The 14700-nt window shown below is 51.5% G+C and overlaps 1 protein-coding gene across 3 annotated transcripts in view; it reads left to right on the top strand.

Annotated features, from left to right (window-relative positions):
- Positions 1-7444: 7444 nt before the first annotated feature.
- The window catches only part of ATP6V1C2 (ATPase H+ transporting V1 subunit C2), a 32602-nt gene continuing 25346 nt past the window's right edge, over positions 7445-14700 (top strand). Inside the window, exons 1-3 of one of the 3 annotated variants that reach the window (XM_081156689.1) lie at positions 7445-7578; positions 8844-8984; positions 11009-11076. In XM_081156689.1, the coding sequence (XP_081012815.1) occupies positions 8856-8984; positions 11009-11076 (197 nt within the window). In that variant the 5' untranslated portion in view covers positions 7445-7578; positions 8844-8855. The remainder of the gene's footprint in view (positions 7579-8843; positions 8985-11008; positions 11077-14700) is intronic. The other 2 variants (XM_081156690.1, XM_081156688.1) reach the window with 2 other exon arrangements.

Raw genomic sequence — 14700 nt, forward strand, 5'->3', positions numbered from 1 at the left:
GGCGTTGGTCCACTCTCTCATCTTATTTCATCTATCAGGGTGTCCCTCCTGCCACACCGACCCCCGGGGAGGGGGCAGGGGACACACAGATGAACACAGCAGCTCACAGATGCCGCCCACAGTTCTGAAAGGCAGCCTTCACCCTCTGTAAGAAAATGCTGAGCAGGAGCCTTGTTTGTACCCGAGGGAACACCCAGACTGTCCTCCCCGGTGCTGGGGCGAAAGGGTGTGGCTGTCCCCTGAGCTGGCAACAGGCTCTCAATGGAATGAAGGGAGGGGGAGTGAAAGGACCGGCCACGTCCCCTGTCACTGTCACCTGTGCTTTCCCTCCTTCACCTGCAAACTTCCTCCTGCTGGCCTGCCGGCCAAGAGCAGGTCTCCTCGGCCAGGCCGCGTGGAATGACCCGGGGCCCAAGCCTTTCCCCAGGACCCGCTTCCTGTGGACACTGAGCCCACGCCGGGGGCCAGTGATGACTCAGAGATGGGAGCAGGACGACCTGGTTTATCAACAGAGATGGCCTCAGGCTGAGAGCCAGGGCTGGGGGGGGGGGGGAGGGCAAGGCCCAGCCACCCCAGCCACCTACACAGTGGCTTCCCCAAAATGTTGGCTGCGTGGTGCTGAGATCTAAATAGAGGTCAAGTGTTCAGAGAACCTGACATTCTCGACCTCTGACGCTGCTGAGCACGGCGTGGTTCTCAGAATCTGAGTTTCAGCAACGCTTACCAGCTGTTTATGCACCAAGATATATTATTCATGGCCATGAATAACACATATTTACCAAATAATTAAATGTATATGTACTCAATATCATAATATTCATCAAGTTGAGAATTCACTTACCTAACAAACATTTACTGGCAGCCTGCCGGGCACTGTGCTGAGTGCTGGTGATTCAGGGAAGTGAGGTGGGATTCCTGCCCTCGATCTAACACACTGTCCAGCGATGGGACAGATGAGTAGCTTGTGGCAGCTTTCTTTTTGTTAAACAGCTGTATTGAGATTTAATTCACATACTATACAGTTCACCAGTTAAACTGTACCATTCACTGGATACTTTGTCAGCCCGCAAAGGGAGGTTTTCCTTTTTATGGGTAAATTTTTATTTTAATATAATTTCAAAATTACAGAAAAATTACAAGAACGTCCACAGATGTGGATATACAGATATATGGTGAGATTATACATTTACAGAAAGACATGCTGTTATTATTTTGAACAGTTTGAGAATAAGTTGAAGACATTATGTCCTTTTACTGCTCCCTATTTCAGCCCTAGGACCACCCAGTTCTCCAAGGAGCCCCCAGTTCCTGTGAGTGGACAATGGTATTTAGAAATCGAGGTACCATCGATTCTCGGCCCTTTGGCTAAGATCAAGTGTAGCACCTGTTTTTATCAGTTTAATATCTTATATGTCCTAAACCCGAGGACAATATATTAAATGGATTTTTGGAATTAGGGGATGTAATAGGAACTTGCTCTGTCCACTCCAATCATCAACTTGGTATTGCAGTACTTCCAGGAACGGTGTACCCCCTTCAGGGGAAAAAAATGAAAAGAAATCAAGGTGTGGACTATTGATGTATTTGGTGCTACTGGTAAATCATTGCTTCCAGGCTCTCTCAATTAACAGAGCAAGGAAATGATTTATCTTTCTGTCTATCATCTATCTATCCATCCACCCATCTACCCACCCACCCACCCACTCATCCGTCCATCCACCCACCCACCCACCCACCCATCCACCCATCCACCCACCCACCCACCCATCTATCCATTCATTACTGTCACCTCTAGTTCCAGTCCAGCAACTCAGGGTTCATTCTAGTTTCCCTTTTTCTGTATTTGTAACTTTCTTCCCTCATGTGAGAAATCTGGCTTCCATACTCACTTGCTCAATCTAGGATATCCCAGGGCTGTTAATCATACTACTGTGAAAAGTAAACTATTAACTAGTGTTCAGCAATAACCTCTTTTAACATCTTTTTTAAAAAATATGTTTTTATTGATTTTAGAAAGAGAGGAAGGAAGAGGGAGAGAGAGAGAGAAACATCGATGAGAGAGAAACATCAATCAACTGCCTCCTGCACGCCTCCTACTGGGGATCAAGCCCAAAACCCAGGCATGTGCCCTGACCAAGAATTGGAATCAAACCAACCTTCTGGGGCATGGGAAGACAACCAACGAACTGAGCCACACTGGCCAGGGCTCTCTTAACATCTTGGTACAGTCCTTTTAAGATCTAAATTATGTATTATACTTATATATTATTTCTTTACAAAATTGGAATCTTAATTTTGGATTTCCACTTAAAATTTTGTGATCATTTCCTATGTCATTTAATATTCCTCTAAAACATTTTTAATGACAGCGTGGTTATACCATTGTTTATTTGTCCAATCCCCTTTTGCTGGGCATATATGTTGTCTCCAATTTTTAAAATTTGTTTTTAGTCTTATTAACATAAATGAATGATTACGGATGTCACTCATGTTTAAACATAAATACCAATGCTTAAGTACACAATGTTATATCTTTGTGACCTTTTCAAACCATTTAAAACTTCTCAAACACAATAGATTTAAGAAGAGCAAAAAAAATTCTCACTCAGCTTCTCTTGATTCTCCAGGCAGCCTCCAGCACTTAAGCTCCTTGCTTTAGGTGATCCAAAAAAATATTCACTGAGCATCTACTCAGCATTAAGAACCTGACAGTGAAGCAGATGTGGTCCTTACCTTCCTGAAGCCTGTGATCCAGAGTGAAAAGGCCAGCATCTCAGGACCAGGCACGTCTGGGCATTCTGTAAAAGTTATCTCCTTCCATTTTCACCAGACTCTCTAACTAGACCTTGACGTCCCATTTCAAGGTGAGGACACTGGAGAACAGAGAGGTTGGGCACATCTAACAAATGATGGAAATGGGACTTGAGATCGGATCCTCTCTGCTCTAAAGCCAGAACTCAAGACCCTTGCAGGGGCTCTTTGCTGTACCCCAAAGGCTCTTCCCAGAAGCCTTTGCTCTACTCTACTTCCTACCAGGTGAACGGCATCAAAGACATGTGTGAAGTGATATTAAATGCTCAGGTGACACATGGAGCATAGGTTTGTCACAAGGCAGAAGCAGTGTCTTCCAGAAGGGCCTTGTGAGACAGAAAAGGAACTTGGAAACCAGAAACAAAAGGAGAGAATGAAGCAGAGTGGAGCGGGCTTTTAAGGTAGCTGATGCTCAAGGCATACCTGGGCCGAGTGCTCGGCGTGGCCAGGGCACTGTGGCGTGTCATCTAAGCCCCAGCAGAACCTTGTAAGACAGGCCCTGTGACTCCCCCGCTCCATAGCCCACTGAAGCCAGGTGACTGATGCCAGTGCCCTCAGCAGGTGAGGGGAAGGGCCAGGAATTTTATGAAAGAGTCTGGATCTTCGCACAGGGCAGCAGAGGAGTAGTTTAGATCTGATTGTGCAATATGCAGACAGAGGGCGAAGAATGAAGTTAAGTCCCAGATATACCGGCAACTGCGCTCTTCATCGGATTATTCGGTCTCCTTGGGCCTGTTTCCTCATCTGGGAAGCTCGGGTCATGGAATTTCTTGAATGTTTATACCTCCTTTTATGCCTGCATCGCACCCTGCCCTGTGTTCTGTATCATACCTTAGTGGGATTGCTCAAATTTCTGTTTCCCATGCTTGCTTTGCTCTACCACTAGTCTGAAAACTCTGGCTTATTTTTACAAACCTCACACTACCTTGCAGATACTGAGAAAAAACCCAACAACACAAAAAACTCGTTAAATGAGGAAATGACCAGAAGACCCTCTTCCTTAATGGTATACCTTTGGGCAAAAATAATGAAAGTTCCCAGTCTTACTTTCTCCAACAAAAACCTGAAACCCATCATGACGTCTGGGTATTGGCTCAATGAGGAAACGTAGATCAAAGTATGAGGGGCCCTTGAAGAGAGAAGCTGTTGATATCAAGGCATCCTAATGAGCCACTCTTACTGTGTAAAACCCTGAAGACTGCCCCGGCTGTTGTGGCTCAATGGATAAAGCGTCAGCCTGCACACCAAAGGGTCGTGGGTTCAACTCCCCATCAAGGGCAGTCGAGGGCATGTACTGGGTTTCACGTTTGATCCCTGGCTCTGGTCCGGGTGTGTCGTGGCAACCAATCACACATCGATTTTTCTCCCGCCCCCCCCCTCTCTCTCTCCCTCTCTCCCTCCCTCTCTCTCTAAAAATCAACGGAAAAAATATTCTCAGGTGAGAATTAACAAACAAACAAACAATACCCTGAAGACCAACTAAGAAAGAAGAGGCTGTGAGAAGTGTAAGGAGCGTTTGCTGAGCACAGAGGTTCTCCGGCTACATCTTGGGTGCCTCCGATATTATTCTCTGTTCTTTATCAGCCGCAGAACAAGCTGGAAGGTGGGCCCTCTGTTTTCAGATAGGTGATCGGCCCTCGGCGAGGTTAACCAGAATACCCGATGGTCTATGTCAAAGCCTAACCTGTTTCTTCAACACCACGCAGCCTTGCAGGGGGCAATTCCTCTCCCATTTTCTCCTCTGGGGAGTTCTCCCTCCGGAAACTCTGCCCTGAGTTCTCCTCAGCAAAGCCTAGAAAAATTCACTGGAGCTGACTGTAGGTGGAAGCATGCGTCTGTGCTGATTGGGACAGAGCATCCTCTGAGGGCTGTCTCCCATGAGGCAATAGCTAAGGAGGTCCAGAAGGGTGCCATCTGGGAGAGGCTCCAGAAAAACAGACCAGCTTGCTCGGCCTTGTTCTTCTGGTTCCCAAACCTGAAGAACTGTTTGATCTTGCACAGACGTCAGCTGGCTCAATGGGTGACCACTGCCAACTGCAGAGACATCTCAGGCCTCTCGAGCCAAAGCCAGATTCACAACAAGCACTAGGTGATCCGAGGCCAATGGCATTTCCTGCTCAGCCTTTCTCTTTGGGAAGAGAGAGTCTTCAGGACCTGGGTTCTTCAGGGCTGCGCATGTGGAGCACCTTTCACGACCCAGGGGTGTTTGAACATCAGTGGTTGAGGCCCACACACTGGCAATCACTTGGCTGCATGTTTTCGAGCCCTTGGGAGTGGGGGGGACTTGGGGGATGGAAAAGGGGTTGTGAAATGCTGCTTCTGGCTTTCCTTCAACGGTGGGAATGATCGTTGATATTCTCCTAATACACCAAGGGACCAGGCCTCACGACTTTTTCGGCTGATTTCTGTGTGTTAGAGGCTGAGCTCACTTCCTGGGGAACCCTGAAGGGATAACGTAAGTCACCTCAAAAGTGATCGATATCTGTGTGGTTGCCTTTGGAAACTGCAAATCAAAAAACCCAAGTTAGTGTGGTTTTTAACTCTCCCTCTCTCTCTCTCTCTCTCACTTTTTATTTCAAGATGTAGGTGATCTAACAAGATCTTTATTTGAAATCAAATGTCTCTGACTCAGGTTCTGAGCTGTGGTAAACTGTAAACTGCTGATGACACTGGGTTAAACTTCACTGATAAGATAGATTTGATAAAATTTTTTGATCTTTAAAAAGCAATCAACAGCAGGATGGCAAACTTTATGTAAAGTATATGCATAATCTCACTCATGCCAAAAAGTTTTTATCTGTTTATATGAATATGCATTAAAAAGTAACAAAGGTCATTTGAATGTTAATGGTGGCTATTTTCAGATCATGGAAACACAGGTGATATTTTTACTTTCTTCTTCATACTTTTCTGTGTTTCCCTAGCTCTTTAGACGAGGTGCAGAATTACCTTTATAAGCAGGGGGAAAAAAGGTATTTGAAAAAAGCCAAGCTACCCCTACAGCAGTAGTCACCCACTATTACAAAATTCCAATATTTAACAAGACGCTTAAGATGTGAAAAACTGGAAAGATTTCTTTTGAATAGAGGGATTTTCAGTAAGACAAGGAACGCCGTAGGTCCTTATTATTTTCTTAATCAGACGTCCAGGCCCCCTCTGACTCCTCTCTTATTTCATGAAACAAGCCAGTTAAAGAAAACCATATTTATAGAAAGCATGGTGCCACACAGAAGCCTGGGACTTCTAAATGTGTCACCCCACCTCCAGAAGCCAGGTCAATGATCCTGAAGGTTGAGGCTGGGAAAACACTGACCGAAATGAAAACCGTGGGCCCTCTAGCAGGGTCACCACCCCGTCCTGCAGGCTTGTGGGAGCATCTGAACAGACACCAGAGGCGGGTCAGAGGCCCCAGTTCTGCTCACGGCTGTGCCATTAACCACCTGGGCCATCCCCAGGCGTGCACACGACCCCTGTGCGCCTGCCTCCCCGCACCTGTCCCTAAATGACGTCGGCTCCAGCTCTAGGGTCCTGTTTTCCCCGGGGCTGGAAAGAACGGCAAGACCAGGTTTAAAGCGCACCATTGGAGACCCATTGTCCCTATCCAACCAGGCCACTCCTTCCCGGGAATTGCCACTTAGCCTCCCCGCACACAGCAGGTTTCCTCACCCCTGGGTTTCAGGTGTCCTCCCTCGGGAAGGTGTTGCAAGGCCTGACTAATGCACACGAGCGTCCCAGTTAGGGCGCTGCGCGGCGCGGGCGCGGGGAGCTCCAGCCGCCCCCGGAGGGCCGCGCGCTCGCGGGGGGCGCGGGGCCGCCCTCCAGCGCCGGGGGCGGGGCGCGCCGGGCTCCTGGGCACGGGGCGCGCGCACGGCGAGTCCGCGGGCGTCCCCGAGTCGCGGAGCCCGCGCTGCAGGCGGCAGCCGCGCCTTCCTCGCCGCCCCCGCGCGCGAAGACTAACCCAGAGGTGTTTGTAGCAAACCCTCCCCGGAGAGCCCCCAAATCCCCGAGCCCAGGGAGAGCGGCACTGACGCTCCCTCCTTTCCTCGGGGAAAACGAGCTCTCAGTTTTCCTTCCCTCGTGTCCAACACTCGCGCGTTCGCGTCCGGGGTTTTCCCGGACAGCACGGGTGGCGCGCTCGCCCCGCGGCCCTGGACGGTGCGGTGGACCTCGGCCCCTCCCGCGCGCGGGGCCCCGGGGTGGGGGGACTCCGAAGGGGGGCCTCCAGCGGGGGGGGGCTCCTGGGCAGCAGGGCGAGCTCTGCGCACGGCCAGGGGACGGCCCGCCCCGCCCAGGCGTGCTCCCAGCCAGTGGCGCTGGCGCGTCGCTCCCCCGGCCAGCCCTGCGTCCCGGCGACTGTCCCGGGATCCTCGCGCCTGCCCCGGGGAGCTGCGGAGCGCGGAGCGCGCACCGCCCCCGAGCCCCGCCCCGTGCGCTCCGCGACGTCGTGGGTCCCGTGGCCCCGTCCGAGCGCCCGGCCCCCGCGGGGAGGGGCTGGCGGGTTTTTTCCGCGACTCGCAGGGCGGCGCCCCCTTCCCTCGGTCCTACCCGACGGCCCCGGGGCCCCCGGCCCGGCCACAGCGGGAGGCGGCCGGCTATGCAAATACCCGGCGGGCGGGCGCCGCCTCCCGCTGGATAAAAGCTCCGCGCGGGGCGCCGCGCAGAAGCCGCCGCCTCCCGGGAGCCGGCCGTGCGCTCCGGCCCCGCGCGCGCCCGCCCGCAGCCCGCAGCCCGCAGCCCGCCCCCGCCCGCGCGGCTCGCCCGCTCCCGGTAAGGACGCGCGGGATCGGGGCCCGAGGCGGCGCGGGGAGAGGCGCGCGCGCCGTCCGGGGCCGCGCTCTGTCGGTGGGAACCGGGGAACCGGCCTCGGCGGCGCCCTCCCCGGGGCCAGGCAGGTGGCGTCGCCCCAGGTCGCGCGCTGCGCCAGGCGGTCCCCGGGCCCCAGGGCAGAGAGGGGCCGCGTTCGGTGTGCGCTGGGTCGGGAGGGACTAAGCGTACTGTGGAGGGCAAGGAGATGGGTGTCTGGCTGTGCCCTGTTTTCCCCTAGCCGCCCGGAGACGCTTTTGGGGAGGCCATGGGAGGGAGAGACAATGAGGGGAGAAAGGTGGGTGTGTACGTGTTCGAAGGAGCAGAACTAATGGACTTTAGAGGCCGCAGACGCTGGACAGAAACTGCCAGGCCCAGCAAGTTACCCAGTCTGCAGGGTGGACACTAGTAGTCTCTGCCCCCACACTCCCCCCCCCTTAATTTATAAAAAAGACGAGTCCTTCTGAAGTCTATTTAAAACCCCCACAACTGATTGATTTGAGAGAGAGAGAGGAAGGGGGGGAGAGACAGAAAGGGAGAGAGAGAAACATCAACTCTTGTATGTGCCCTGAAGGGGATTCACACCCAAAACCTTGGTGTATCCGGATGATGCTCTAACCTTCTGAGCCACCCCACCAGGCCTGAAGTCTATGTTTAAAGCTGGTGCCCATCGCAAGGCTGGTGAGTTAAGATCTGGGGTTTGCCCAGGTGGCCTATTGTGAAAACGCCTCCCTGTCTCATATCTGCCTCCACCCCAACCTGCATCCCGGAAGATGCAGCGTGGAAGGGAGAAAATATCATTCCAGACGGGCCCGAGCCCAGGGTACTGCCCCCCCTGGTTTATGAGGTCAGGTAGGGTCTTGCACTGGACTGGGGAGAGCGGAAGGAAAGGGGAGCACGCCCTCCCCTCTTTCCCCCTCCTGGAAACCAGCCAGAGCCACCTGGGAAAGGAGAACCTTTGGGAATCTCTGTGAAGACCTGAGGGCTTTTCAGGGGGAGATAAGAACACTGCAGACCAGCTTGTGCTCGTGGGTGTCCCTGCAACTACGGAATCTGAACTGCAAGGAAGGTCAAGGGCGCCGAGAATGGGAAACAGGAAAAGTGACAGATCCCGAGAGCATTACTTCCCGGGGAAGGGAGTGGTGGAGAAACAGAGGCATTGACACTTGTCCCCTCCTGTTTCTGTTTGTGTGCCTGGCTGTGGTTCTGGTCCGTAACTGGATTAACAGAAGACTGGAACCATGTCAGAGTTTTGGTTGATTTCTGCCCCTGGCGACAAGGAGAATTTGCAAGCTCTGGAAAGAATGAACACGGTGACGTCCAAGTCCAACCTGTCCTATAACACCAAGTTCGCCATCCCCGACTTCAAGGTACAGCTCCTGGGGAGGGGGAGGGAGGCGGCTGGGTGGAGGAGGTATTTTTGGGAAGCCCAGAAGGAAATCAGGGCCACGGCAGCGACGCTGACAATCAGCCTGGGGGTGGGACAGGGCAGTCAGTGGTCTGGGTGGGACTTCATGCCATAGCCCCGAATGAGTCGCGGGCACCTGTGGACTTAAGGCCACAGGATGGAACGAACTGGGGGAGAGGGTGTGGGGAGCAGTGTCTTCAAAAAGTGGGAGAGGCATCTTACCCACTTGAGTTCCTGTGAGTTGCTTTCAGATTCTTCCTGCTTCGCCTTCAACATCTACGGAGTCTGAGGACGCCGCTTAGATGTGCGGGCTTGGAGTTTCAGCCTTGACTGTGCTCTGGAGCCAGGGCCAGGGCGGGAAACCCAGGATCCCCTGGTCCTGTCGGAGAGGCAGGCAAGGGGGTTCAGGTGGCAGAAAGGGATTTGACAGTTGCAGGAGTGTCCACGGGCTCTTGCATTGGAGAACAAAGTTGGGTTGAAACAAACATGGCAGAGAAAGACAGGTACAGTCTTCTCACTTCCAAGAGAGGGGACTGTCTGCAGTGCTTCCTAAGGTCGTAGGTTTCCAAGGGGAAGGGGCCCCTGAGAGTGCTGGAGGGACACAGTGCGCCCCGCACAGAGGTGGCTCTGCCAGCACCCCGCCACACACACCTCTTTGGAGCCTCAGCGTGCCTCTTGCCAGAAGAGCTGCACCGTTAGCTGCCGTAGTCGGTGATGCTACTGCGTTTGCTAGCGTGTGTCCAGCGGTTTGCTGGGGGTCAGGCCCTTTAAACTGTCATCTCGAATCTTCGCCAGTCCCACATTCTAGATCAGCGCGGCCTGGGAAAGGGCCCCAGGCTCATAGAGCTGGTAAGTGGCAGCTCTGGGTTCTGAACCCAGATCTTGCTGACTTGTCACACCTGCCACTGTGTTTGTCCAGTGACAGATGCTGTGACGGTGAGTAAATTCAGCACCACCCACTCGTCCTTGACTCTGTGAGCCACTGCGCTAGACTGGAGGGAACAGAGAGAAAAAGATAGGACCCCTGCCCAAAGTTGCTTAAAATCAGGTTTCTTGAAAAGAGACAGCTTCGCTTACTAGGGAATCCAGGCTTCATAATTTCCTAGTTACTTTTTTTTAAAAAAAAAAAATGTTTTTCTTGATTTTAGAGAGAGAGGAAGGGAGAGAGGGAGAGAGAGATAGAAACATCAATGATGAGAGAGGAACATGGATCGGCTGCCTCCTGCAGGCCCCCGCCTGGGGATCCAGCCGGAAACCCAGGCATGTGCCCTGACTGGGAATGGAACCCACGACCCTTCCGTCCGCAAGCCAACGCGCTAACCGCTGAGCCATGCCTGCCAGGGCCCTAGTTACTCTTTAATGTCCGATTGGTGGTTGGTAATGTGACAACAGAGTTTTTCCTTCCGATTCTGCGGATAGACCTTTAAATACAATTTTGGACTCTAATGATTTCCACACTGAGGAGCAGATTGCTGTAAGTGTTTGGAAAGGAAAGGACCTCCATGAATGGTGAGGTGGGAGGAAACAGCTGTCCCCTGCCCCAGCAAGGTCACTATTAATAACCTCAAAGAAAGACAGAGAAAGGGATGGGCTGGACTCTCTTGGAGAGGAAAATTTTTAGAAACGGTAATTTCCTTAATTCGCTTTCTAGTATGTCTCCTCCTCGGATGTGGGGATTAACCCCTGACCAGCAGGCCACCATTCCGACAGGAAAAGCAGCCGCGGGCAGGCCCCGGCAGCACAGTCGCTTCTTCCTATGGCAGAAATATGACCATTTATCCTATGGGCAAAATATATATATATATATTTTTTAATTTCCATATCCACTGATTTTCCTTAAGAGCTCTTCCCAGTTCCCAAGTTGGCTGTTGACCAAGGACAGCTAACTGAAGGTGGAAGGTAGAGAACCCCCTGCACTGGATGAAAAGACAGCCTCGCTTCCCTGCCATCAAACCTGAGCCTCTGACTTCTTTATGATCTTTCTAGGTGGGGACCTTGGACTCCCTTGTTGGCCTCTCCGATGAGTTGGGGAAACTCGATACCTTTGCTGAAAGGTAAACTGTTTCTTATTTACTACATACAAGTGAGAGTGGGACATTGTTATCAGTCACATGGGGCTCTTGCTTTGGCCGAGCCCATACTCACCTAAACCAGGTTCTGGACGTCACAGGAAGCGCCCGGTAGGTCTGGGGAGGGGGCTGGGCCAACAGCAGGTGGCAGGGTCCACTGCAGGGTTTTGTTTGCTGGAGGCAGCCTTTTTTTTTTAATTTATTTTTTTAAGGTGGCTGCCTCTAACATGAAGAGAACCATGGCTTAAGGTGCTGACTCTTAGAGAGATAATGGGTGCAGTTTTCCCCCAAGGCCTTTCAAGTGTTTTGTTTGGGTTTGTTTTTGTAGTAACAGATGCACGTAGTAAAAAATTCAACAGTACAGTCGGAAAGCTATCCAGTGAGAACTGCTTTCCTCTGACCTGCTTTCCTCTCTCCTTCCCCCTCATTTCTCCTCTGTTAAGGCAACATGGTTATAATTTTCTAGGCGAGCCTTCCAGAGACAGCCAGCACACGTACAAGTGACTGTGAATATATTCTTAACAATAATTTCATACAAATAATAGCATGCCTTCTCCAACTCGCTTTGTTCACTTAATCACGTAATTAGAGATAGGCCAGTCCATAGGGCACGTTCTTTTTACTGGCTGCGTTACCTTGAATAGGCGTTGCCTTAATTTATTCGAATTTCCCTGTTGATGGACATTTACATTTCCTAGTCTTTTGCTTTACAAACGATCGATGATGACCGTTCTTGTCTGTGCTTCTCTGGGCACGTGTGGGAGTGAGATGCCCGAGAAACCTGGGTGGGACTATGTGCCTGAGAAATGGTACAGATCTGTCCGCATTACCCTCCGAGAAGCTGGTCCTACCAACACTCCCGCCAAACGTGTGTGAGGATATTTTAGAGCCTGAAAATCATTTGCTGTCTAAAAAAATCTTTATAGACCTGGTACAAAATCATTGAAAATATGTATAAGTCACAGAAAAGCATGAAAAGGAAAATACAAACCACCCATGATTGTGCCGTCCAGAGATAACCATTACTATACTTGCAGTACACACACCCACTTTTCCTACATAAATATTATTTATGCGCGCATATATTAATACCCACCGTAGGCCTATCCACCTATTAATAGAGGGGGCGTCATTTTATACACATTTGTAACTTGATTTTCATACCTTGTTCTTCGGGTCTCACCATTAACTATTCCACTGTAATATTATGCCACATGGATTTGCCATAATTTATTAGGTGGTTTTAGGGTAATAATCCCTTGTTTTGATGAAGATGAAAATCCATTCAACGAGGGATTTTTAAGAAACGCAGATGGGGTCCATGAGAAAATGGCTTTCAAGGGCCAGGCCACGCCTCTCCTGAATGACCCCGGGTCCGATGACTCGATCTCGCTGCCTCCGGGGAGGGTCTCGGGTTTTCGGGGCCTGTGGACACGTGCTACTTGTTCTCGGCCGAACGGCAATGGGGCCGCTGCTGCCTTTTCTAATGCATTGTTGGGGGAACGTATACGTAGGAGTTCTAGGGGTCACACTTTGCGGGCGTCTCACCTTCAGAATTGGTGCCCTGGGCCAGGAATTTGGTCCTCCGGGTGCCGTTGCTGCTCTTGCACCCGTTGCCTAAGAATACAGACTCCTTTGTCACTCACCTTGGCCCCGCGCGGGTGTCAGGCTCACCACGTTACGGGGTCCTCGCCCCTGGGCCCCGCGTGGGTGTTGGGCTCACCACGTCACGGGGTCCTCGCCTCCGGGCCCCGCGTGGGTGTCGGGCTCACCACGTCACGGGGTCCTCGCCTCCGGGCCCCGCGTGGGTGTCGGGCTCACCACGTTACAGGGTCCTCGCCTCCGAGATGCTCGCAGCTCCTGTCTTTGAGGAAGAAAACTAGGCTTTGGCTTCTTATCTGTAAAATGGGATAATAGCCAGCATCTGTGTGCCTCAGGGAAGGGCGAAGGGGAGTAAAATCGTGTTAAGTCGAGTGTTATCAAACCCCAGGACATGCCCTGTGACAGATTAACACCCAAGAAAAAGCCGTTTGATCCCTAACTACCAGGTGCCTTCTCGGGCTGCTCTGCACCGTGGGATGGGTCTGAGGACACCCGGGAAACCAGCCCACCGCCCTGGGCGGGGATCGCCTGCGGGTTTCTTGCCCCGACAGACCTCAGCGTGGGGACGTGCAGCAGGTGCGGCGGGGCTGGCTTAGCTGCGAACTGCTCGCAGGCCTGCTGCCGCTCCGCAGCGAGCTCTCCTTCTAGGCCTTTCTAGGCCCGTCTTGGCTATCAATTTCCTTCCCTGGTGCACGTCCTTGAACCTCTCTCCTGTTCACCAAAGCCCCCTCTAGCTCTAAAGCTCGGGGATCCCGGGTTATTATTACTTCCATCTTTGTTTTGTTGTTGCTGTTGTTTTCAGCAAGCGTTAGTGTTTTGCTCTTTGCCTGTTTGTTCCACAAGTTGCTTGTGATGGTGGGATGGCACTTGTTTAAGAAATAATATGAATGGAGGGGATAGCCCAGCCCGGCGTGGCTCAGCAGTTGAGCATCGACCCAGGATCCAGGAGATTGCGGTTTGATTCCCGGTCAGGGCACATGCCCGGGTTTTGGGCTCGATCCCCAGCATGGGGTGTGCAGGAGGCAGCCGATCAATGACTCTCTCTCATCATTGATGTTTCTCTCTGTCTCTCTCCCTCTCCCTTTCTCTCTCTGAAATCAATAATGATATATTTTTTAAAACTAGAGGGGATAAATGGTGATGGGAAAAATAAAATATAAAGGAAAAATAAAGAAATAGTATGAAAATGTGTGAACAAGCAAAGTTGAGGCGATACTTGTGAAACAGATAGGACTTTCATGAATTAAAGTGGGGTTTTTGTTTGTTTGTTTGTTTTCCAAAAAACAGGCTAGTTGTGGTAAGCATGAAAATCACTGTGCTTTGTTTTACTTGTGGGTATATATTCCCAAGAGCCTTCCTATCGGGGAAGAGAAAATGCTGTGGCCTGAGACCCCACAATTATTCCTGGCATGTGTCCAGTCCAGCGAGCAGGTGCCTTGTCTTCAGGGTTAATCCTGGAGCTTGGGGTAGGATCATGGGATCCATGGAATCTGGCTTCAGGCCTTTGAAATGCCTGATCCGGTTCTCTGAAAAGCACTCCAGTGTTATTAGATAAATAAATGCTCGCCACCCGGCAGCCTGAACCCGCCAGTGCTGCTTCTGGCCGGGAGCACGGAGGAGGGACAGTTTTCAAGGCGTATTGTTTCCACATTCTTTTATTATTTATTTACTTGGGGCGCCGGAGTGTTTTTCCATGTGGCCGGGAGGCGGGGTTTGCTTACTGGATGGAGCTTCCCCTTTATTTCTGATTTACTGCCCCATTCTGCCTTTGTCCGCATTGAGACTGTAATTCATGAACATTTGAGAAACCAAACAGTTTTGTCTTTTAAAAAGCTACCCCGCCCCCCCCCCTTTTTTTTTCCCAATGTTTGAGTCCCTCACAGTATCTTAGCCCGTTTTGTCGAGCTGGTTGAAATATTACGTTTCCCAGACACTTGGCGTTCGGACATACCTGGTGGGCTTCTGTGGCACCTTGTGACTGTCACCAGCACTGTGACTGTCACCAGC

This window comes from Miniopterus schreibersii, assembly GCF_964146895.1.
Source record: "Miniopterus schreibersii genome assembly, chromosome: 13".
NCBI lineage: Eukaryota > Metazoa > Chordata > Mammalia > Chiroptera > Miniopteridae > Miniopterus > Miniopterus schreibersii.